The sequence below is a fragment of the Rattus rattus genome, chromosome 4, assembly GCF_011064425.1.
Source record: "Rattus rattus isolate New Zealand chromosome 4, Rrattus_CSIRO_v1, whole genome shotgun sequence".
Classification (NCBI taxonomy): Eukaryota; Metazoa; Chordata; class Mammalia; order Rodentia; family Muridae; genus Rattus; species Rattus rattus.
The window spans coordinates 30,315,685-30,339,048 of record NC_046157.1 but is presented as its reverse complement, the minus strand read 5'-3'; the positions used below and the strand labels follow the sequence as shown (position 1 = coordinate 30,339,048).

The 23,364-nt window shown below is 40.8% G+C and overlaps 1 protein-coding gene across 1 annotated transcript in view; it reads right to left on the bottom strand.

Moving 5' to 3' along the window:
* Window positions 1-3,221: 3,221 nt before the first annotated feature.
* The window catches only part of Slc9c1 (solute carrier family 9 member C1), a 71,335-nt gene continuing 51,192 nt past the window's right edge, over window positions 3,222-23,364 (bottom strand). The window contains exons 21-28 of the mRNA XM_032899293.1: window positions 22,716-22,841; window positions 21,481-21,579; window positions 17,793-17,975; window positions 11,306-11,437; window positions 11,003-11,188; window positions 8,991-9,117; window positions 4,995-5,047; window positions 3,222-3,416 (exon numbers count right to left, since the gene is read on the bottom strand). Coding sequence (XP_032755184.1) covers window positions 3,354-3,416; window positions 4,995-5,047; window positions 8,991-9,117; window positions 11,003-11,188; window positions 11,306-11,437; window positions 17,793-17,975; window positions 21,481-21,579; window positions 22,716-22,841 — 969 coding nt within the window. The 3' untranslated portion in view covers window positions 3,222-3,353. The remainder of the gene's footprint in view (window positions 3,417-4,994; window positions 5,048-8,990; window positions 9,118-11,002; window positions 11,189-11,305; window positions 11,438-17,792; window positions 17,976-21,480; window positions 21,580-22,715; window positions 22,842-23,364) is intronic.

Genomic DNA, 23,364 nt, shown 5'->3' with positions numbered 1-23,364 from the left:
TTACAGCTAGAGTCAAAGCACTAGGGGCAGGGATTGCAAATCAGTTTGTCATTTTGGGTTATTGAGTCCCCCCCCCTTTTTTTTTTTTTTTTTTTTTTTTTTTTTTTCGTTTTTTTGTTTTTTTTTTTCAAGTTTCAGTTTTACTTCCGACCACTAGATGAGGACATTGAGCTGTGGAGATCTCAGATACCAGGAAAGAAAGTGTTGATTTTGTGAGAGGCAGAGCTGGGCATTTACTACATACTCTTGTTAGTGTGGTCCAGACTTGGGGCTAAATAAACTGCTTCCATTGCGCAGATGAAAGTGTTACAAGTCCAAAAAAGAAATCTCTGAGCCGTTCTCTATTTCCATCAGCATTTACTTCAGTACTTAAGATCTGTGAGAAACGGTACTCAACTGAACTAGAAACAAAAACCTGGATATTTATATGGGAAATGAGGGTGAAATTAGATTTAGGAACTGAGATCCTTGCCCTTATCTACTTCTTGTTTGCTCTTGTGTGGGGAGTTAGTCACCAGTGTAAGAACTATCCCACTATGCTTTTATATGATAAGGAACAAGACCCGAATAGCTTTAGTTTGCTGGCTTTCGGACAGTCACAAACTCATGCTCTTTTTATGTGTGAATTCTGTGATTATTTTGCTACCATTTCCTGTATTTTGTAGGAGGGATAAAAGAGATCCACACATTCTTTTTGGGTTGTCGTTGAGCGTAGGGTGTGGCAGAGATCTAGATCTCTGTGACAGGATCACTTCCTACGTTGGAGTCCTTTTTTGGAAGTTCTTTACAATCCAGACCAAGCTTCAAGCCACACACTGGCAGTCATTGAAACTGTGGCTGTATACTTCTCTTCAGTAGCATAGATTTCCAAAATAGGACCGAGACAACCTCAGCAGCCTAGCAAATGGCACGAGATTAAACAGGCTCACAGCTGTGTAGTGAGTCCACTGCATAGTGAAGATGTCAAGTGATTTATCTGAATTCTGTAAATGCCACTGCTTCCTTTTCAAAACGAGGCTAACTCGCCTGTGTAAATACAGTGATGTTCCTCATGAGCTGTTGTTGGTAGAGAACACTTCTCCCCTCTCCTGGAGCTTGTCCCGGATTGAGATGGGACTCTCCATTCTTTGTCATTGCATTCTTCGACCTCCTTCTCTTCTGTTATTCTGCTGCATAATCTGGGTAGTCTTCATGTAGTTCTCCTTCCTGATACATTTTGGGAATGGATTAACCCTGCTCCCTGTTCCAAGCTGTGCATCAAGCTTAATGCTATATGCCTGCAATAATCTATGCTTCCAATTCTATCAAAAAGAACAACCACATTGACTTGTAAGCTCCGCCAGCAATAATGGTGTATACGTACACGTGTATATGGACATGTGCATGTGTGTTTGTGTATCTTCCTGTGTATACATACAAGTGTGTGTTTTATTCTCTATCTTAATTCTTTGTGTCTCAGCTAAGAACATAGAGGCAGGGCACACCAATGGAGTCTCTAAAACAATTCTGCAAGGGCTGCTTTGTCCTTGACACTGAGAAAGGACTAGTTATGATTACCCAAAGGGTCAGACCTCATTGTCTTGTGTTCAAAAACCCATCGGTGACAGCAGTTTCTACACTTGGATCCTATGTCCCCATCACGAGTTGTTGGCATAGCATTCAGAATTTCCAAATATTGATTCTGAAGATGGGCATTTAGATTTTTATTAATTCTTCAGTATCTATTTATGGTGCACCATATTGGCTTAATGTATAGAGTAACAACTTATTTTCAAGTCCACGTTCCATATCCTAGAAGCTGTGACATTTTCTGCAAATTACTTAAAATCACTGTTTTACTTTAGTCCCTCATAAATGGTGAATAAATATATCTACCATGTATGGTTACTATAACGATCACATTCCTGACTTGGTATAGTGAAACACATCATACACCCAGTGCTGGTTAGTTTTACCTGTCCCTATGACAAAACCTAGAATCACCAAAGAGAGGGCTCTTCATTGAGGGGTTCCCTAAATTAACGTGAGCAATGAGCATGTCTGTGGGACCACTGTCTTGTTAATTGAGGCACAAAGGCCTGGACTGAATGTGTATGGCACCATCTCATGGGCTGGGTCCTGAATTAATACCGAAGAAACCTGGCTGAGCAGAAGGCAGCAAGCGAGACCGTGTGCATTCTCTCTGCTCTTTGTGGTTGATGCTGTGAGACGACCTGCCTGAGGAGTGGAGTGATATACTGGGAGCCAGTTAAGTGGTATTTTGATAATAAGTGGTCAGCTAGAGAGAGAAAACCAGGGCTCTATAAGGTGAAGCAGAAGTTTCTGATACTGACTTGTGATGCAGACTCACATGGTATTTTGCTGAAGCAAGGCCCATGGACGGACACATGATGTTTGGAGTATAAATAGGACTCAATGGACAGTAGTGGCATACTTGTGTAGCTAGTTTTGCAACACTTCATTGGTCTCACATCTTTATGTTTTCTGATCCTCACTTCATTGAGAGAGGCACGGCTGAGAACTTTTGGTGGCTCAGCTAGTCCTGGTCGCTCCCACTGACTTGTGCAGATTCATCAGAGGCCTAGAGGGTTCTGCTGAATGATGCCACTGCTGCCGATCCTGACACTACTTGTGATGGCTTGTATATGCTTGGCAAAGGGAGTAGCACTATTTGCAGGTGTGGCCTTGTTGGAGTAGGTGTGTCACTATGGTGGTTGTGAGCTTTAATACCTTTATCCTAGCTGTCTGTCTTTTGGCAGCCCTCAGATGAAGACGTAGAGCTCTCAGTTCTGCCTGCATGATGCCTGCCTGTGCTCTGCCATTTTCCCACCTTGATGATAATGGACTTAATCTCTGAACCTGTAAGCCAGCCCCAATTAAATGTTCTGTACCAGTCCCTTGGTCAAGGTATCTCTTCACAGCAGTAAAACCCTAACTAAGACACTACTGAATTGGACTACTGGTATCCTGACAAATCAAGATTGGAATCACCCCAAAAATACTACTTTCTAAACAGGTCCACATCTCCTTGTCCTATTTATCATTTTTTCATCCCTATCTTTGGACAGTGGGCTAGAAGAGGGGTCGAAGTATTTGAGAATCCTTATTAGAGTAGGTTTAAAAAAATCTAAGCCTACAAGAAAGTCTTGTAGAGTATTACTTTAAAGTTATCCTTACCCTATCTAAATACAGAAATACCATCATTTGTAGAGTTGGTTGACTAGTGCAAGGTACTTTAATTCACATTATCACACAAAAGGCATATAAACTTTGGCTTGTCTCTATCTCCATAAATATATGTTTTCATTGCCATGGTGAGAAACTCAGGCGACTGACTAAACTTTCTTTCCAGGTTATTTCTTGGAGACACTTGAGATGTCAATAATATCTTCTAAATATTCCTCATTTTCTTCATTCTAAAATTGGATAGGAAAACAAATCAAATTTTAAGTCTTTTAAGAAACTATAATGGCTAAGCTTTGTCAACTTGATGCAGTCTGGAATCACCTGAGAAGAGAGTGTCACAAGGGATTGTCTACATTGCAGTGGATTGTGGGCATGTCTGTGTAGCGCTGTCTCAGTTAAGTTACTTGATGGAGAGTCAAGTCTGGTGTATGCAGTTTTGTTCCTTCTGCAGGGGGTTCTGAACTACTCAGGAGTAGAGAAATCAAGCTGAGAATAGGCAAGCAAGGAAGATGGTGTGTATGAATTATGTCTTCCTGATGTGAAGTTCTAGCCTTTATTTCCCATCAAAGCTGGATTACAATATAAAATTATAAGCCGAATGAAATTCCTTTCTTCTCCAAGTTGCTGTTGTAATCTGTCACAACCACAGAAAGGAAACTAGAACACAAGGGTTTGATGGACAAAGGAGTGTTGGTGTGGGAGCCAGTTTAGAACAGAGGACTCTGCAGTGATCACTGTAAATATTCCATCCTGGAGGATCAGAACAGGGGTCTCTTGGTGGGATGGAACTTTGAGGGGTTATCTTGCCCTTTCAAGGAAAACCATGATCTGGAATGATAGTGGTGAGAAGGAACAAGGTAGTAGTCCCCAAACATAAGCACCATCTAACACTTGGGAATAAAAACATCTAGTCAACAACCAGCTTGATGGGATGGATGCTTTATACATTCAACTGACTGCTGTCTGTCTTTCATTGAACCCTCACCCTCTCAGTGCTGTCTCTTGAAAGAATATCATGCAGTCTTTATCTCTCTGCCTCAACTTCTCAAGTACTAGAATTCTCAAGTACTAGAACTGCAAGTTTCTGCTAATTTTTTTCTTTTAAATTGATGGGCAAGCATCATTCTTTGAAAACAGGTACAAGAACACTAGCTTCCCTGGCTGTTTTCTATCTCCAAAATATGTCGGGGGGCTGAGTCCTACAAGCTTGGTAAGCTTAGCAAGTAACTAATACTTATACTCTAGAATTACCTTGTATTTTTACCTTAACTCTCTTCCTTATATGATTTTTAATTGAAGTTTTCTTTTGTTATTCTAGGCCTAGAAGGTTAGTATATGAGGCTTTCTGAGAAATTTAGTTTAGTTCAGGACAGAAGAGATCAGAATACTGTGCACTGTGTTCATCAAGAATGGTGATTCTAGAGGCTGGCTGCTTTCAGACTGGAAAATCCTAGATGCTTTGCAAAGGTAGTTGTAGAAGTTGTGGCAGCCTTTGAATCTGGCCAAATTCAGCACATGATAGAGTTAAAGGGGCTCAGATTGCAGCCAATACTATCCTTGCTGACACTAGCATGCAAATATCCTGCTATCTCTTGGATTTGTTAGTCATTTGTATAATATTCACACGAAAGTATGTTAGCAATGCCTGTCATGTGCTGGGCAAAGGGAAATTTTTCATATCCAAATCTGTAAAATGGTTAATAGGTAAAGTCCTTTACCTATTAACGCATTGGTAGTTTCCATGAATTGAAGACTTTCTTTTAAATTAATAAAACTCAAAAAAAAAAAAACCAACAAACAGCTCTCACCTCTTTTTTATCCTCATCATCTTCAGAACTTTCATTTAATGTTTCAACTGATTCTGCAAAGGAAGAGAGAGTTATTCCATCTCTGGAGGTAGTCACACTTAAATAGGTCATCTATGATCCCATATGGATTACAAACACAAGGAATCTGCGACCTCACACCAGTGGAATGAAAGGTCACTTCTTAAAGTGTCTTACAGGCTTTAATTGTAAAGATATGTAACAAGTGCACAGGAGAAGTGAAAATCTGGGGAAAAATAACATTTATGCTTTTAATGTCCTTTAACACTGTGATGTTAATATGTATTGGGAAGGCCTATGTTAGCAATGAGAACCCATGTGAAAGCCACACTTTCTTTGAGTTTTAGTCAGCAGAAAGTACAGGCAAAGAAACACGAAAGAAGGCTAGCAGTGAGATGATCACTTATGATTCTTGAGGGAGAGACAAAGAGATTGGTGGGGAGAGCAGACAAAGACAGAGACAGAGAGACAGAGAAAGGGACAGAGACAGAGAGAGGAGAAAGATGTTGAAAAGAAACGTGCAGTAAGTCCATGAATGGAGAGATGTGGGGTAGTTTGAGGGTCCTAGGTAGTAGATATAGTACATAAAAATGCCCAAGAATTAGAGACCACTGGGTCTTTTGCTTCAGAAGAACGATTGTCGTTTGGCATGTCTAGGGTTTTGAGACTGAGAAGTGGCAGCTGCAGAGAGAGCAGTTAGTATCAGCTCGAGGACCATAATCTACAAGTATTTGATCTTATGGCTAGTAGGAACCCATATGAGGACAGGATTTTATGTTCACAAAGATGCATATATCTGGGTTCTGGAGAGATGGCTCAGAAGTTAAGAGCATGTATTGTTCTGGATTTCGGTCCCCAGCACCCATGTTGGGCAGTTCACAATAGCCTACAACTCCAGCTCCAGTGATTTCTTATTCCCTACCTGCCTTGAGCACCTACACACACATGTACAAACTCAGAATTATAATACATTAAAAAGTTTTAAGTATACACCAACAGAATGTAATAAAGATAAAATTCACTTAGAATTAACAGCATAGCATTGGTAGTTTTGCTTGACATATACCACAGGTCTTTTTACATTGTAACATGAAAAGTTATTATTTTAATGATTATGTAATAATCAATCTTCTTGATTAAATTGTTAATTTTTTATTAAATTGTAATTTATTATATAGTTTCACTAACTCTAATATTTTATCTTTATAGTGATGCCCAATTCCCTTTTTATACTCTTTTATATCTTTGTAATAAGTGTCTAGAAAGCACATTATTTAATCAAAGGTTATAAAGCTTATTATTTTTAAAATCTCTATAATTTCATTAACTTATACTAGTACCAATAAAGTAAAAAATATATCACATTTACTATTCCTTTTTCACAAGTGAGTTTCATACATATATTTTAAAATCTCACTGTGGTGGGTAGTCCTTGTAAAACTTGGGTGATTTTTAAAATCACCTAAGAGACATTTTTGGATGTGTCTTTAAGGACATTTCTTGAAAGGTTTAACTGAGGAGGAACCCCTCTGAGCATGATAGCCTCATCTCCTGGGCTGGTGTCCAGGGATAAGTAAAGAGAGGAAAAAGAGAGGAAAAAGCAGATGTCAAGCTGAGCACCTCATTCTTCGCTCTCTGCTTCTTGTGTGAATGCACAGTAACCGAAGCACCTCACGTTCACTGCCACATCCTGTCCTCCCTGCTGTGATGAATTCGATTCGCCTGGGAGCCAGCATAAACCTTGGTTCCTTTAAGCTACTTCTGGTTATGTATTTGGTCACAGCAATGAGAAAAATAATGAAAACAATCACTAATGAAGGGGATGAACTTGTAAATCTTCTATGCCATTTAATTGATGAGGTATTGTAGGTCCTAAATAATCCTATTTGCTATAGTATAGTTTGTTTGTTTGTTTGTTTTTTCCATTGTACAGTTTTGGCTTCTTCGTCAAATATCAAGTATTCATAGGTATGTGGTTTCTATACCAATACCCTGCAGTTTTTATTACTATTACTCTGTAATACACTTGGGGTCAGAGGTAATGATACCCCTAGAAGCTCTTTTATTGTTCAGGATTGTTTTAACTATCCTGGATTTTATTTCATTTTCTTCCATTTTTATTAAATTGGGTATTTCTTATTTACATTTCAAATGTTATTCTCTTCCCCGTTTCCTGTCCATGAGCCCCCTAACCCCTACCACTCCCCTTCTATATGGGTGTTCCCCTCCCCATCCACCCCCCATTACCACTCCCCCAACAATCATGTTCACTGGGGGTCCAACCTTGGCAGGACCAAGGACTTCCTCTTCCACTGGTGCCCCAACAAGCTATTCATTGCTACCTATGCAGGTGGAGCCCAGGGTCAGTCCATGTATAGTCTCTGGGTAGTGGTTTAGTCCCTGGAAGCTCTGGTTGGTTGGCATTGTTCTTATGGGGTCGCAAGCCCCTTCAAGCTCTTTCAGTCCTTTCTCTAATTCCACCAACAGGGATCCCGTTCTCAGTTCAGTGGTTTGCTGCTGGCATTCGCCTCTGTATTTGACGTGTTCTGATTGTGTCTCTCAGGAGAGACCTATATTCAGTTCCTGTCAGCATGCACTTCTTACCTTCATCCATCTTATCTAGTTTTGGTGGCTGTATATGTATGGGCCACATGTGGGGCAGGCTCTGAATGGGCATTTTTTCAGTCTCTGCTCTAAACTTTGCCTCCCTATCTCCTCCTATGGATATTTTTGTTCCTCTTTTAAAGGAGTGAAGCATCTGCATTTTGGACATCCTTCTTGAGTTTCATGTGGTCTATACATCTTGGGTAATTTGAGCATTTGGGCTAATATCCACTTATCAATGAGTGCATACCAAGTGTATTTTTCTGTGATTGGGTTACCTCACTCAGGATGATATTTTCTGTAGCATTGTTTTTATCGTATGAAATTTGTTTAAAGAATAGGCTTTCTGCCAACCCTATCCAGTGATTCATATGCCTGCCATTCAGAATGTAAACCATATTTTATCTGCTATTGATATACCTGACATTTTCTTTTGGAGGAAGAGCTGACAATTCTGTCACCAATTTTCTTATTATTTTGATAGTTATGCAGGCTTATACTTATAGATGAAACATAAACATTTCTAACTGTAACTCTGATATTGAATATTAAGATAATTGATTTTGGCTTTCACAAAGGGTAACTTGATTAGTTAGGGGACACCTGAAGGGGCAGTTAAAGTACACTTCTGGTGTGTCTGAGAAGACACTTACAGAGAACAGAGATGACTAGGGCTGTAGGCATTTAAGCCAAAGAAACTGGACCTCAAGATTTCTTTTACCAGGAGTAGTCAATTTTACCAGCTATAGGCTTCTCCAGATGTTGTCTCAGAGTCCAAGCCTGGAGTACAGTGAAGTAGCCCTTCATATGCAGTTTTAGCTTCTCTGTCTCATACATATGGTAACTTTCATCTTGACTAGATGCTTTAAACTACTGGGCAATGAGAATAAAAGAACTTGGAATGTGCAGGGAGCAGGGACACGCTGAGAGAACTAAAGTTGCAGGCCCCTAAGGATACTTGAATGTTAGTCTGTTTCCTGCTTCTTTCCCTTGCCTGGGGTTATGGGATACCATTGTAGGTCTTGATGTGTAGAATATATTGTCCTGGCTTCTTTTGGTCTCTTTGCCTCCTAGATGTCATGAGGAAAAAGACAAGTTCCACGCCCTCAGGCTTCTGGTTCCATGATATTATACACACTCTACTCCCTATCTGCCAGAGAAACCTATGGCAACAGAGCAGGTAAAGAACAGACTGGAGTTGTTTGTTTCATGTGTCTGTCATAGCGATGGGAAGTTTAGCATGTCAAATATGGCAGCTAAGGGAGACCCTCAATACTCTAGGCAGAATGCATGTCCTTGTTCCCAAACACAGACATTGCTATTTTGTGAAAGGAACGCACATCCTTATAATCATGCCCAACATAGCTAGCTCACCTGTAGAATCTGGTTTCATTGAAATCCTTCGAGGTGGGTTGTACTTTTTTACGTTCCATCTGAATTTTCTCACAGCAACCGAAGTTTGAATAATCATTACTTTTGTGAACTCTTCTAAGCCTTGTATCTAAAAGTTAACGGAATCCATATTAATTTCTGAACGCCTGTTATGCAATTACATGTTACTCTGGCAAGCTGGTATCCTAAGTCCTCAGCCTCCTGACTGCTGGGATGGCTGATGTCAGCCACCACACTTGGTTCTGCACATACACTCTTCCTGGATGCATTTGGGAATTCTATTTCACACAGATGTTATGGTAACTGCACTGGTTCAATTTGCTTTCTTTTCTGACACCTGAAGATCAAACCACACTAAATATGCTGCTGCCTATTCTAGCAGAGCATTGGAGACATATTTTCTTTGCTAGCTATCAGAAATGGCCAGATTTTGCCTTTTACCTGAAGAGCGATAGGCGAGTACTATTGATCTTTAGGATGACGTTTTGTTCCAAGTCATTCTTAAGGATGCTTGGATATGGACTATACCTGGGGGACACTGTTGAGGGTGCTCATTCCACAACAGCGTTTATTGTAAACATCATTTACTACTCTTTCCTTTTTTGATCTAGTGGTAGCTGGTAGGGCCATTTGACATTTTGATTGGCAGTCGGCAGACTCTGCCTTATGTCTTATAGTCTTGAGTTCAGCATTGCTAGACCCACAGCTTCTGTTCTAGTAACTCCTGTGATCCTTCAGAGAGAACTCCACTCTGACTGCATGGACCATGGCAGCCACAGCTGCTATTCAACCTTTAGCTCCAGCTCCTTTAGGAGACCTTGCTCTGATGCTCTAACCAACTGCCTCTCCAAGCAACTTGCATCAGTTTTACAGTATCCCACTTCAGGCAAAACAAGCCTCTGTCAGCTTGTGGTGGGCGACCTGTTCATCCTTTAGCTTTTCTTACAGAAAGCAGGAGAGGGAGCCCTCCCCAGTGACTCTGGGCAAAGTTTGTGTTTAGTCATAAAGACATGTGATTGGTGCATAGGAAAGGGCTGTCATTGGTACAACTGGAACACACACACACACACACACACACACACACAGAGAGAGAGAGAGAGAGAGAGAGAGAGAGAGAGAGAGAGAGGACTGTCATTAGTATACTGCAAGAGTGTCCTATTCCCGTTCCTATGTAAACAAACTATCTCTTAGCTTCTTAAAGTCAGTCTGGGAGGCCTGTTTCCTGTATGTTCTCCCTTACCATTGGAATGTTAGGTCTAAAATCTCTCTCCTACTTATGGTCTTACTTCAGATACAGCCAACAGAGGTAGCTGAGCAAAAAGTAATCAGGAACCTGGGAATTCTCATTCTAGCAATGGTAGTGGCCACTGCAAAAAGGCTGCTGAAGGGTTGTGGAGAGATTCGGAGATGGTAAGATGGTGACAGGTATTGAAAACGCTGAGAACAGAGAGCCAAAGGCAGAAACGGAAGCCATGGAGATGGTCAGGCTGTGGTTGCTAGGAAACCAAGGATTGTGGAGCAAAGAGTCCCTTTGAACTCCTAACAGTTTAAATAGCAAAGTGTTCATTTTTATATTTATCTTCTGAGTTGGAACAAAATTGCCGCCACTCTATTTAGTGGGGTTTCTCAGGACCTTCTAGAGTACTGTTGATACAGTCCTTCTGAAATGCATGAAGAAAGTGGTCAGGTCTCTTTTCCTAGGTGCCACCGCACTAAAATGTAACTGTGGCCAAAATTCTATACTGTGGTGTGTTTCGTTGTAACTGTGGCCAAAATGCTATTCCTTGGTGAGTTTTGCTGGCATAGGCATTGGACGGGAAAAGCTTGTGTTTAGGTCACTGAGTGCAAAAGCAGTCAATGAACTCTAAGTGAATGGGCATGGCTGTGGGTAAGTATGGGATAGCGGGCTGGAGGAAAGAAGGAGAAGGGAGGGCAGAAAGCTCAAGGGCAGTGACAGGTTTTCCAATATCAATGCATTTTTGGTGTTTCTGTACCTGATGGCATGTCACGGGAATTAGGAAAGGTGCCTTATAAATTTTTCGCAACTGGCAGTCTTCTGCAGATCCATGGATGAGGACAACATGGGTTACCGTTTCATCATAGATGTCAGTTTTTGTGGTCTTGGGTATGTCCCTTACGAAGACATTGCAGAGTTTCAACTGCATCTTGTAGTTCCAGTCCTTAAGGAGAAGCGCAGCCTTGTGTCATTAGCTTACAGTCAGTTTCTGCCCCTATCTTTGTGCAGGTTTGCTTGGGGACCGGGGTAAGTAGGAAGAATTCAGAAGGACCCCTCTTACCTCAAAAGATAAGTTTTCCCGGATCTTTTGGGCAGTAATGGCAAGTCCGATTTTTTGCCACATTTTATATTTCATGTTAGGGTATTTTTTTTCAAAGCCTTCATACAAGTGGCTAATGGGAATAAAATACGTCTGGGGAAAAAAAAAGGAAGATAGAATGTGACCAATTTGTGTAAGCCTGTGGCTGAAGAAATGCCTGTCATCTCCATACAGTGACATTCAAGCTAAGAACTAAGACGCATGTTACAGCCCAGAAATCTCATAAAATGCATTCATTAGCTTTATTATAGCTCGGACTTGAAAAGTCTTTCTATACTTGAAAAGACACAAGTCTAGAAAGTTTCATCGTCCAAGAAGAACGTTTTAGTCTGTTTGTTTGTTTTTCTTTCTTAAAACTGTGTTTCTGGGTGGAATCCGGTATCTGGACATCTTGAAATTAGAATACCAATCACCATCTTACATATTTATCTTTATTCTTTTCATTGGCAAATAATAGCTGTACATGACAATGAGAAAGAAATCAAGTTAATTAACATGCCTACTTGCAGAGTTTTGTGTCCAGGACATTACAAATCTAGTCCTTTAACCATTTGGACATATACATTATTATTACTGCATTCACCATGCAGTACAAAGAATACTAAAGTCTATTCTTCCAGTGAACTACAGTGTGCCCTTGACCAGCACCTTCCTTTTCCGTATACGTCTGGTAACCACCCCTCTGTGCTTTCCCAGACAAGCCTGCTGTTTTACATTCTGCATGGAGGTAAAAAACACGCACTATTTTTCTTTCTGTTCCTGGTTTCTAATATTTGCACAGTCCTCATCCAGATCACTTATGCTGCTGCAAAAGTATAATCTCGTTCATTAAAACATTTTTTATTGCTTTAATGAATGACATTTATGCTATAAGTTAATTAATTTGCACAGCTGCCATCCACACCTGCAGAAATCAGGGGGGTAACCTGCAGTAAATTCTTTCCCCCCATCCAGTGGGTTCCAGGGATGGGACTCAGGTCATCAGCCTTGGTAGCAAGTTCCTGTACCGGTGAGTCAGCCATCTCTCGAGCCCATCCTTCTTTTCAGAGGCTGAGTAGCACTCCATGGTATGTATGCTTTCCTAAACCAAGTATCAGTTGCTGGGCACTGTGGTTGGTTTCATTTCTAGACTCGTGAATAACACTGCAATAAACATGGAGAAATAGGTGTCTCTCCACAGGATGCTGATTCCCTCTTCCTTTAGATTCTTTGTATTGATTTTCCCACTCCAGGCACACAGGCTGTCTTTCCATCCTTTGGTGACCTTCTCAATGCCTTATTTTTATTCTAAAGATCTTCACTTTCCACCAAATTTATTCCTTTGCAGTTATTCTGAGATTGCTCTTCTGACATCTATTTTAGATGGTTCACTCTTAGCCTAGAGTAACACACTTATTTTTGTATGTTATATCTTATGATCTTGTTGGGTTTGTTGGCTAGTTCTACAGTTTTTCACATGGTTACGGGGCATATTCTCTGCATGAGGTCATTTCACGGTCACTGACGGACCACATCCTTTCCAACCTGGATACCCGGTATTTATTTTGTCCTCTTGATTTTTGTGGCTCCGGCTCCAGTATTCTGTTGAGTGAAAATGATGAAAATGTGTAATAGGAGAAAGGGACCTCTCAGGTTTTCCTTTTCATTACATTGTTAGCTTTGTGCTAAGTATATGCATGCGTGCATTCATGCATATATGTATGTATGCATGCATGCATGTATGTATATAGGTATATGTACACAATCTGCCTTTATCCTTTGCTTATTGTCCTGTCTCTAACTTTTCAGGCTGTTTATTATGGATTACTGATGAATTTTATGAGGTGTTTATTTGTGAGGGAGCTTGAGATTTTGACTGTTGTGCTCTTGATGCAGCAGGGTGTCACCTTGACTGACTTGGACATCTTCAATCACATGAGCATACTTGGGATACATCATACCTGGTTGTGATAAAGAATCTCTTTTCGGTGCTTTTGTCTTTGGGTTTCCAGCCTTATTTCGAGAATTTTGTGTCTGTATTTGCCATGAATACTGGTTTGTGGCTCTTCTATTTTTGTTTTCTGTTTTTCTGGTTTCAGTGTTCAGGTGAATGCTGACCTCACAAATTTGGAAGAAACCTGTCCTTTTGCTTTTCTTTCCTGCCTTCTTTGGTGCATCTTATGGTTAAGCTGTGCCCTCTCACTTGACTTTCTCAGTTCTTGTAAAGTTGCACTGAAGTGCTGAAATGGATTTTCACATAGGTGTGAAAATAAATCCCTGGAGGGTTTGACACCATTCGGGCAGAAGCCAGCGCATAGCTTGTTGGTTGGCTTGTTTCTCTTCCCCTCCCTTCCTTTCCCTCCCCTTCACTCTTTCCTCTCCCACCACCCCATCTCTCTTTTATAGACAGGGTCTCTGTATTTAGCCCAGGCTCACTTCTAACTCACAATGCATTGACCACCACACTTGCTTTTCTATTTACTTTCAAGACTCAGGTCTCTTTGATAGTCCTTCTTACATCATTTCTATCATCCCCATCCCAATTTGTTTTTAAACTTTCGTCTCAATCTGTGTAGAGCAAATCTTAAACTCTCCATTTGACCATTTATTTCATGTTTATATTGTGTTGATATTTCCTATCTCTCCTATGTTTAAGGGCAGTTTCTCTTTAATTATGTATGTTCGCCTTGAGTGAGTTGACTCTAACTGTACTCAGTGCTTTAGCGACTTGTCAGCTCAGAGCATCCTCTGGGCAACGTTAACATGTTTTATACGACACATACTTTATCCTTATTTTCATGCCATCATCACTGTTTAATGTTTCTTTGTATGTGCAAAAATTATAATCTCAAGAAAAAGCTTTCAAAATTTTATGATTCCAGATGACACTCTGTAGAGATTACAGAGTCCCCTCCCTTCCTCTGAATTGCTGAGATTTGTTGCAGGGAGCTATTAATTATCTGATCACTGAGGCTCAGTGAAGGTTGACATTTATAATTTGCTTGGGTTAATTAATAGATGGCGTTAGGTGGCTTCCAAACAGAGTAACATGAAAGTAAGTTAATTTTGAAACTACCTCCACTTTGGATTTAGTGTAGATAGTTTCAAACCCCTCAGCATTGACACAGTAGAGCTAGAGAAGGCAGTGCTCCCCCTCATCACTGACACAGTAGAGCTAGAGAAGGCAGTGCTCCCCCTCAGCACTGACACAGTAGAGCTAGAGAAGGCAGTGCTCCCTCTCAGCACTGACATAGTAGATCTAAGGAAGGCAGTGCTCCCTCTCAGCACTGACATAGTAGAGATCTAAGGAAGGCAGTGCTCCCCCTCAGCACTGACACAGTAGAGCTAGAGAAGGCAGTGCTCCCCCTCAGCACTGACACAGTATTATCTAGAGAAGGCAGTGCTCCCCCTCAGCACTGACACAGTAGAGCTAGAGAAGGCAGTGTTCCCCCCTCAGCACTGACACAGTATTATCTAGAGAAGGCAGTGTTCCCCCCTCATCACTGACACAGTATTATCTAGAGAAGGCAGTGCTCCCCCTCAGCACTGACACAGTAGAGCTAGAGATGCAGTGCTCCCTCTTACATTTATACAGTAGACCTAGGGAAGGCAGGGCTCAGACTCAGCATTGGCGGGGCAGATCAGCAGAAGGCCACTTTATGCTCAATCTTTGCTTTCATGGTCTGTTATTTCTGTTATTTATTCATTTAGTTGGATACTAGTGGTTTGAAATAATCTCCTTTCTGACAACTGAACCTTTAACGTCCTTAAATGTTGGCAGTATTTGTTTTGTTATCTTTGTTTATTTGTTTTGACACAAGGTCTTGGTCTTACTTAGTAGCTTTAGCTGGCCTATGATTTCAGTCACTTTATTGAATACAATTTCACAATTCATCAAACTCACCGTCTTCTGTAGGGCTCTTTACTTTCTGCATGGTGACTGGAGAATTGTAGGAGGCAGGGCTCAGGGTGCGTTTAAGGGCTGTCCTACTTTCTTTTCTGTTACTGTGATAAAATACTCTGACCAAAAAAAAAAAAAATCATTATCTGGCCAAAGAGGTGTTTTTAGCTTCTCATTCCAAGTAATAATCCATCATTTTGGGTAAGGTATGCAGGGCCTCCAGCAACTGGTTTCATCCCATCCATGGTCAAGAGCAGAGAGAGAATAAACTCATCTTGCTTACTTTACTTGCTCTTAGCTAAGCTCTCTTCTCTTTTACTGTTTACTGACCCCTGGCTAGGGAACAGGGCCACCAACAAAGGGCTTCATCTTCCATCGGATAAAAATCAATACAAACCCCTAGAGATGCACTCACATGCCAGCCTACCATGCCAGCCTGATATAGGTCATTTCTAATTAAGACTCTCTCTTCCCAGACTGTGTCAAATGGACCGTTCAAAATAACTAGTGCATGGCCAACCTTATTGATTTCTCTTCTGAAGGCTTTCAGACTTCTCTTTGGACATGCCTGTTTATCATGATGGAAAACAGCGTCCCATGAATTTGGTGAGGTCTTGTGCTCAGTTATGGTGGGTTTGCTATGTATACAGTGCCTTTATAAATGCTTGCTAGGGTTTTTATTCAAATGCTAGTCACGCAGAATGTTACCTGTATGTATTTTACTGTGCCGCTACTTAAAGATGCTTTTAAAATATAATAGATGTGATTACTTTACTTAAAAAAAAAATCTATCTAAAGAGATCTGAAAGGCTCTGGGAGAGACTGAGTAGCAGCATGAAGTCCATGCCTGAATTACTAGCCTCCGAATGATAATGATGATTTTGTGTGTGTGTGTGTGTGTGTGTACATACACAGACATGAGCTGATACATATATATACACATAAGCATCACATTTAAATCACTTGTGACTGATACCTAGACATTCTGTAACTCTTTCAAGTGCCAACTCAGTTGAAATACTCCACCAACACTATGCTTGTTTCTCCCTGCTTTAACTACCTAAGCTAAAATATGAAGAAAAATATTGGCCCTTGAGCATTAATCCAGAGACAAGATAGCAAACTCTATCCATCTGCAACCCTTGGACTTTCAAGCCTCTTTTCCACTTATAAAATATCTTTTCTTTAAGAAACACGTGCCCCTGTGAAAATTCAATTTCTTCTTTTACCATAACCTTCTCAGTCTTACCTACTCTATCCCTAAAATATACAGCAAATGCTTTTAATATTAGTTAAACATCTCCATGCTTAGAATAATATTTGAAGGCTCTTAGAGCCACACTTTAAAGTCTCTTCACTTAGAATCCCTTATAAAAACATCACATACTTCATTCATATTAAAAATGTCCAAGTTGTCTCCAATATGTCTCTTCATACTTGGTTTATTGGAAGTAGAGCATTTGCACATGGGTGTTACATCTATTGTGTCCATTTGTACTAATATTCTCTCTCTCTTTTCCTGTTCCCACTTCGTGCCACTGACCTGAGAAAATGTCAGGTCATTTGTCCTTCAGAACGTCCTGCACTGTAGATAAATCAGATGATCTCCTCTTGGTTTCACTGACTTGTTTGTCTCCTTGTGTTTCCTGGAAAACCATTTCCAGATAATGGTTTTGCCTACAGGTTTAAAGAGCCTCTCGTCTTGTTTCTTTCCAGTGCTTTCATGGGTGAACATTATTCTTTTGGGGGCTCCTGGTACACTGATGATTTTGTCCTCAGTCATGTCTCCAGTGGGCAGGAGCCTTTTTAATCCACTCTGATCAGCCTTCCTACCAATACATTCCAGAGCTGACTCTTCCCCACTTTCCTTGTCTTACAGTTTATGGCCCATTCTTTTCCTTTTCTTGTCCTCTTTAATAAAGACAATTTTATTGTGATGAATTCACAAATAAAAAAAAAAAACCCCACACAGATTAAAATCTTCATTTAAGTAAGAATTTGCTTAGACCTAAACTCTATACACATCTTAGTGAAACTTCCTGGTTAAATTCTTTCATTGTGGTAGGCTCACTTTTGAAACTATTTTGCTAGGGTGTTACTGTTAGTATCAGAAGCTGTTTCCAGCTAGCCTCTGAATCCAGTGATGATGTCACCCCTAGGCAATGGGGGTGGGTGCTCCTGCCTCTGTTACCATGGCAACGGCTGCACACTCCCTCCAGTGCATCATCTATGTGAGTCATCACCTGGGTTAACTACATCAAGGCCCTGATAAAAGACAGAGACCCGATCCATCTCTCTCTCTCCTCTTTCTCGTTTCTTTCCCCCTTTCAATAAAATACCACTCTTGTGGGAACTGTTCTGGTTTGGAGTGATCTGCGTAGGAACAGGTTGTTTTCAACTAACGATTATGTAAAGTATCCATTAGTAAATAATGAGTGTTCCTTTATGATTTCTATTTAAAAATGCACATTGTCACTGGCCCCTAGACACATGCTAAGTACTAAAATATTCTGTTCGATAGCAGACATTGTATGAGATACAGCAGTAAGAGCAAGGAGCTGTTCCAACCTCCACAACAGTTTTGCAGGTGGCAGAATATTGCATCCGTTCTTTAGTCAAACAGTTTAACTCTCCTATTATTTCCCCGCTGAGCAGATACTCTGTGTGAGGCAGTGTATAACTTCTAGTCTGAGCAACCTCTGACTCTGAGGACACTCTATCCATCTCCAGGTGTGGCTTTGACCTTTTAAGCTGTTAAGAAAAGAGAAAAAAAACGAATATGCTGGTGAATTTCTGTCACCTACATTTTCCTGCTTCAGGCTTAACAATTACACTCTATTTGCATCATCCTGGAAATATTTCCCCTTAAAGTAAAGTTATTAACTTAGCAGTGACTTTCATACAGAATATTCTGAAACAGGTGGCTCTTTCTGACTTCTCTCTGTAGGCCAACCTGTACCCATTTTAAAGGCTTGAATCTCCCACTCATATAAACACAAGAGCCACAGTTGATAAATTTACATCTTCAAAGATGGTCCTTTGTGTAGTTTTATCTATTAAAAGAGAAGGGGATGGGGGATGGGGTAGGGTCTCAGTGAAAGGGGGACCAGGAAGGGGCAGTTTGATGCAAACAAACAGACAAATAAACAGAAAGAAAGGTATGGCTTGGAAATCTGCAGGTTGTTGGCCATTGTATCTGGTCTTGGAAAACTGCTCTCTTAAGAAAAAATCTCTTGGGACCCTCTCATCCCTGGTGTCTGGAACTTTCTAGTGGCTATCCCCAGTTGCCCATCTCCCATTGTACATATTTCTATGCGATTTTCTGACCCTCTGTACTTCTTTCCTGACAGTTCCAATACCTGATCTTGCCCCCCTTTTCCCCTACCCCTCTTGTCTCCCTCTCATTTCCCTCCCTCTACCTCCTGTGATTATTTTGTTACCCCTTCTATATAGGATTGAAGCATCCACACTTGGGTCTTCTTCATAAGCTCCATCTGGTTTGTGGGTTGTATTGTTGGTATTCTGAGCTTTTTGGCTAATATCCATTTATCAGTGAGTGCATACCATGTGTGTTCTTTTGTGTCTGGGTTATCTCAATCAGGATGATATTTTCTAGTTCCATGCATTTGCCTGAGAATTTCAAGAAGTCATTTTTTTTAATAGCTGAGCAGTACTCCATTGTGTAAATGTCCCACATTTTCTGTATCCATTCTTCTGGACATCTGGGTTCTTTCCAGCTTCTGGCTATTATAAATAAGGCTGCTATGAACATAGTGGGATATGTGTCTTTGTTGTATGTTGGAGCATCTTTTGGGTATATGCCCAGAAATGGTATAGCTGGGTGCTCAGGTAGTGCAATGTCCAATTTTCTGAGGAATCTCCAGACGGATTTCCAGAGTGGTTGAACCAGCTTGAAGTCCCTCCAACAATAGAGGAGTGTTTCTCTTTCTCCACATCCTTGCCAGCATCTGTTGTCACCTGAGATTTGATCTTAGCCATTCTGACAGGTGTGAGGTAGGATCTCAGGGTTGGTTTGATTTGCATTTCCCTGATGACTAAGATGTTGAACATTTCTTTAGGTACTTCTTAGCCATTCAATATTCCTCGGCTGAGAATTCTTTGTTTAGCTCTGTACCCCATTTTTAATAGGGTTATTTGACTCCCTGGAGTCTAACTTCTTGAGTTCTTTGTATATGTTGGATATTAGTCCTCTATCAGATGTAGGATTGTTAAAGATCTTTCTCCAATTTGTTGGTTGCCATTTTGTACTAATGACAGTATCCTTTGCCTTACAGAAGCTTTGCAATTTTATCAGGTCCCATTTGTCAATTCTTGATCTTAGATCATAAGCATTTGGTGTTCTGTCAGGAAATTTTCCCCACTACCCGTGTGTTCCAGGCTCTTCCCCACTTTTTCTTTTATTAGTTTGAGTGTCTCTGGTTTTATCTGGAGGTCCTTGATCCACTTGGACTTAAGCTTTGAACATGGTGATAAGAATGGATCAATTTGCATTCTTCTACATGCTGACCTCTAGTTGAACCAGCACCATTTGTTGAAAATGCTTTCTTTTTTTAATCACTGGATGGTTTTAGCTTCTTTGTCAAAGACCAATTGACCATAGGTGTATGATTTCATTTCTGGGTCTTCAATTCTATCCCATTGATCTGTCTGCCTGTCTCTGAACCAACACCATACAGTTTGTTTGGTTTTTTTTTTTTTTTGTTTGTTTGTTTGTTTTTTTCACAATTGCTGTAATATAGCTTGAGGTTAGGGATGATGATTCCACCAGAAGTTCTTTTACTGTTGAAGATAGTTTTCACTATCCTGGTTTTTTTTGTTATTCTAGATGAATTTGCAAATTGCTCTTTTTAACACTATGAAGAATTGAGTTAGAATTTTATGGTGATTGCACTGAATCTGTAGATTGCTTTTGGCAAAATGGTCATTTTTACTATATTAATCCTGCCAATTCCTGAGCATGGGAGATCTTTCCATCTTCTGAGATCTTCAATTCTTTCTTCAGAGACTTGAAATTCTTGTCATACAGATCTTTCACTTGCTTGGTTAGAGTTACACCGAGGTACTTTATGGTATTTGCGACTATTGTGAAGGGTGTCATTTCCCTAATTTCTTTCTCAGCCTGTTTATCCTTTGAGTAAAGGAAGGCTACTGATTTGTTTGAGTTAATTTTATATCCAGCCACTTTGCTGAAGTTGTTTATCAAGTTTAGTAGTTCTCTGGTGGAACTTTTGAGGTCACTTATTTTAACCACTATTTGGTTCTCTGGAGTCTGATTTCTTGGGTTCTTTGGTATATTTTGGCTATTAGCCCTCTATGACTCAATAGAGATGACTTTAGGCAAAATATGCAACAAAGAGGAGATAGAACCTGTAGGGACCCCCTCTCATAGATAGGCACAGCCCCCAGTTGATGGATGGGGCTACCCACCCATGTCAAATTTGTTAACCCAGAAATGATCCTGTCCAAAGGAAAGACAGTGACAAAAAGGGAAACAGAGACTGAAGGAAAGGTCATCCAGAAACCACCCCACCTAGGGATCCATCCCATCTGGAGACACCATACCAGACACTATTGCTGATGCCAAGATGTGCTTGTTGACAGGAGCTGGATATAGCTGTTCCCTGAGAAGTTTTACCAACACCTTATCAATACAGATGCAGATACTTACAGCCAACCATCAGACTGGGGACCCCAATGAAGAGCTAGGGGAAGGACTGAAGGAGCTGAAGGGGATTGCAACCCCATAGGAAGAACACCAATATCAACTAACCAGACCACCCATTGCTTCCAGAGACTAAACCACCAACCAAAGAGTATACATGGAGGCAGCCATGGCTCTAGATACATATGTAGCTGAGGATGGCCCTTATATGGCATTAATGGGAGGGGAGGTTCTTGGTCCTATGCTGGAGGCTTGATGCCCCAGCATAGGGGTAATGCTATAGCACGGTGAGGCAGGAGTGGGTAAGTGGGTGGAGGAGCACCTTCACAGAGGTAAAGGGGAGGGGGAAGAGAGCAGATGGGATGGGGGGGCTGTTGTGGAGTGGTAACCAAGAAAGAGGACATCATTTGAAATGCAAATGAATAAAATGATTAATAAATATGTAATAAAAAGCATGTCTTCACTTTATAACATGAAAAGTCATAAATTCTTCATTTTGCAAAGTTCTTTTTTTTTCTTAAAAATAAACCACTTGAATGTTCACAACCACACTTGTAAGCATCCCTGCTTTACCTTTACCATGCCCGAAATTATTACATAGATTCCTTCTGGTTCGTCACCTTCCTCAAATATGTTATTTCCGCAGTCAAATGTCACAACTTTTGCTTTTTCCTAAAGAAAAGAAAAGAAATATATACAAGTAAAGACTCAATAAGATCTAAGAGATTGTGTTGGTTCCAATTTTGTGGGAGAAAAGAGGATTATAAATGCACACAGGGGAATTTGGAGATCCACAAATATAAATTTTTTATCCAAATCTCATACATGTATGAGGAAAAATAATCTAGAAATAAGAGTGGAGTGGGAGAATGAAAATGATTCGTCTAGGTGAAAAGTCACAGGTAGATAAGGTTAAGGATGTGTCCATGTCTCGGGTGCTCTAAAATCTAAGTATATAACAACCTGTTCTGAATAGTTAAGGGGAAGTTTAAGGTTGGAAGTGAACGAGCACTGAAAAGAATAACATTAAAACGCGTGAGGTCTATTGATGCACCCATTCCGCAGGCAATCAGTGAGAATGATTGGGTGGATGTTCCAAAGATGAACAAAGCCAGGCCTGGTTGCTCATGCTTGTAATCTGACATTTGGGAAGCTGAGGCAAGATGAGTGAGATTTTCAAGCCAGCTTGGGATACATAGCAAATTCTTTCTCAGAAATCATAACAATAAAAACAAAAGAGAAAGAAAGAAAAGGAAGACGAATGAGCTAAATCTGGCGGGGCAGGGGCAGAGATGTAAAATTACTTGCAATATGACATACACACACACGCATAGCAAACATGCATAGCACGTTTCTCATTTCAAACTAAAGACAACACGATGGAATTTTGGTGAGAAATTAGCCTGGGAACCTGGATCTCTGACTATGTCTGGTAGTTTGCAGGAGTGCAACATGTAAGGGTGGATGGAAAAGGGTCTAGGAAGTGAACATTTCAAGAAATCACACAGAATTCACAGATGAATGGAATTGGGAGAGGGGTTAGTGTGTGTGGCACCATCAATAGTTCAGCATATACAAAATAAAGGGCATGTGACATGTGGGAAACAGAGGCTGAAGGTGGAGAGGCAGGTGGGAGGCAGCTTGTACTGGGGCTTTGGGTTGCATTCAGAGAGATGATGATTATAGCCTATAGATAGCAAGAGGGCAATTTCAGGGTTTTAGCTAGCAAGTATCATGGTCAGATCCTTACCGTTTTCATCGCTCTTTGCCATTGTATTAAAGGTGTTATCAGAAGGTGAAACTTTTACCTGAATAAAGCTTATGGCTTCAGGATCTTCACTGAGCCATGGGATATAGTATGGGGCTTCTTCAACATTAAGTGGCTGGATAACAGACTGCAGCTCAAGCACTTGTTTCTTTTTGGCCATGATTAACTAGAAACACAATATTTAAGAAAAAAAGGTGAACCAAACTGTGTATACAAAATGAAGAGAAGGAAGAGGAGGAGGAGGAAGAGGAAGAGGAGGAGGAGGAAGAAGGGGGGGAAGGGGGGGGAAGGGGGAGGAGAAGAGGAGGGGGAGAAGGAGGAGGAAGAGGAGGAGGAAGAGGAGGAGGAGGAGGAGGAAGAGGAGGAAGAGGAGGAAGAGGAGGAGGAGGAAGAGGAAGAGGAAGAGGAGGAAGAGGAAGAGGAAGAGGAGGAAGAGGAAGAGGAAGAGGGAAGAGGAGGAAGAGGAAGAGGAAGAGGAGAAAGAGGAAGAGGAAGAGGAAGAGGAGGAGCAACTTTTTATTGTACTGTGTTAGTTACCCTCTGCTCTGGAGGGCGCTGCAGACCCAAGCCACAGCATGTAACAGTTTCCCGTTCTGGACTGTGGTGCTTTGAGTGAGAAATGTCCCCTATAGGCTCACATGTTTGAAGACTTGATCCCCAGTTGGTGACATTATTTGGGGATGGTTTAA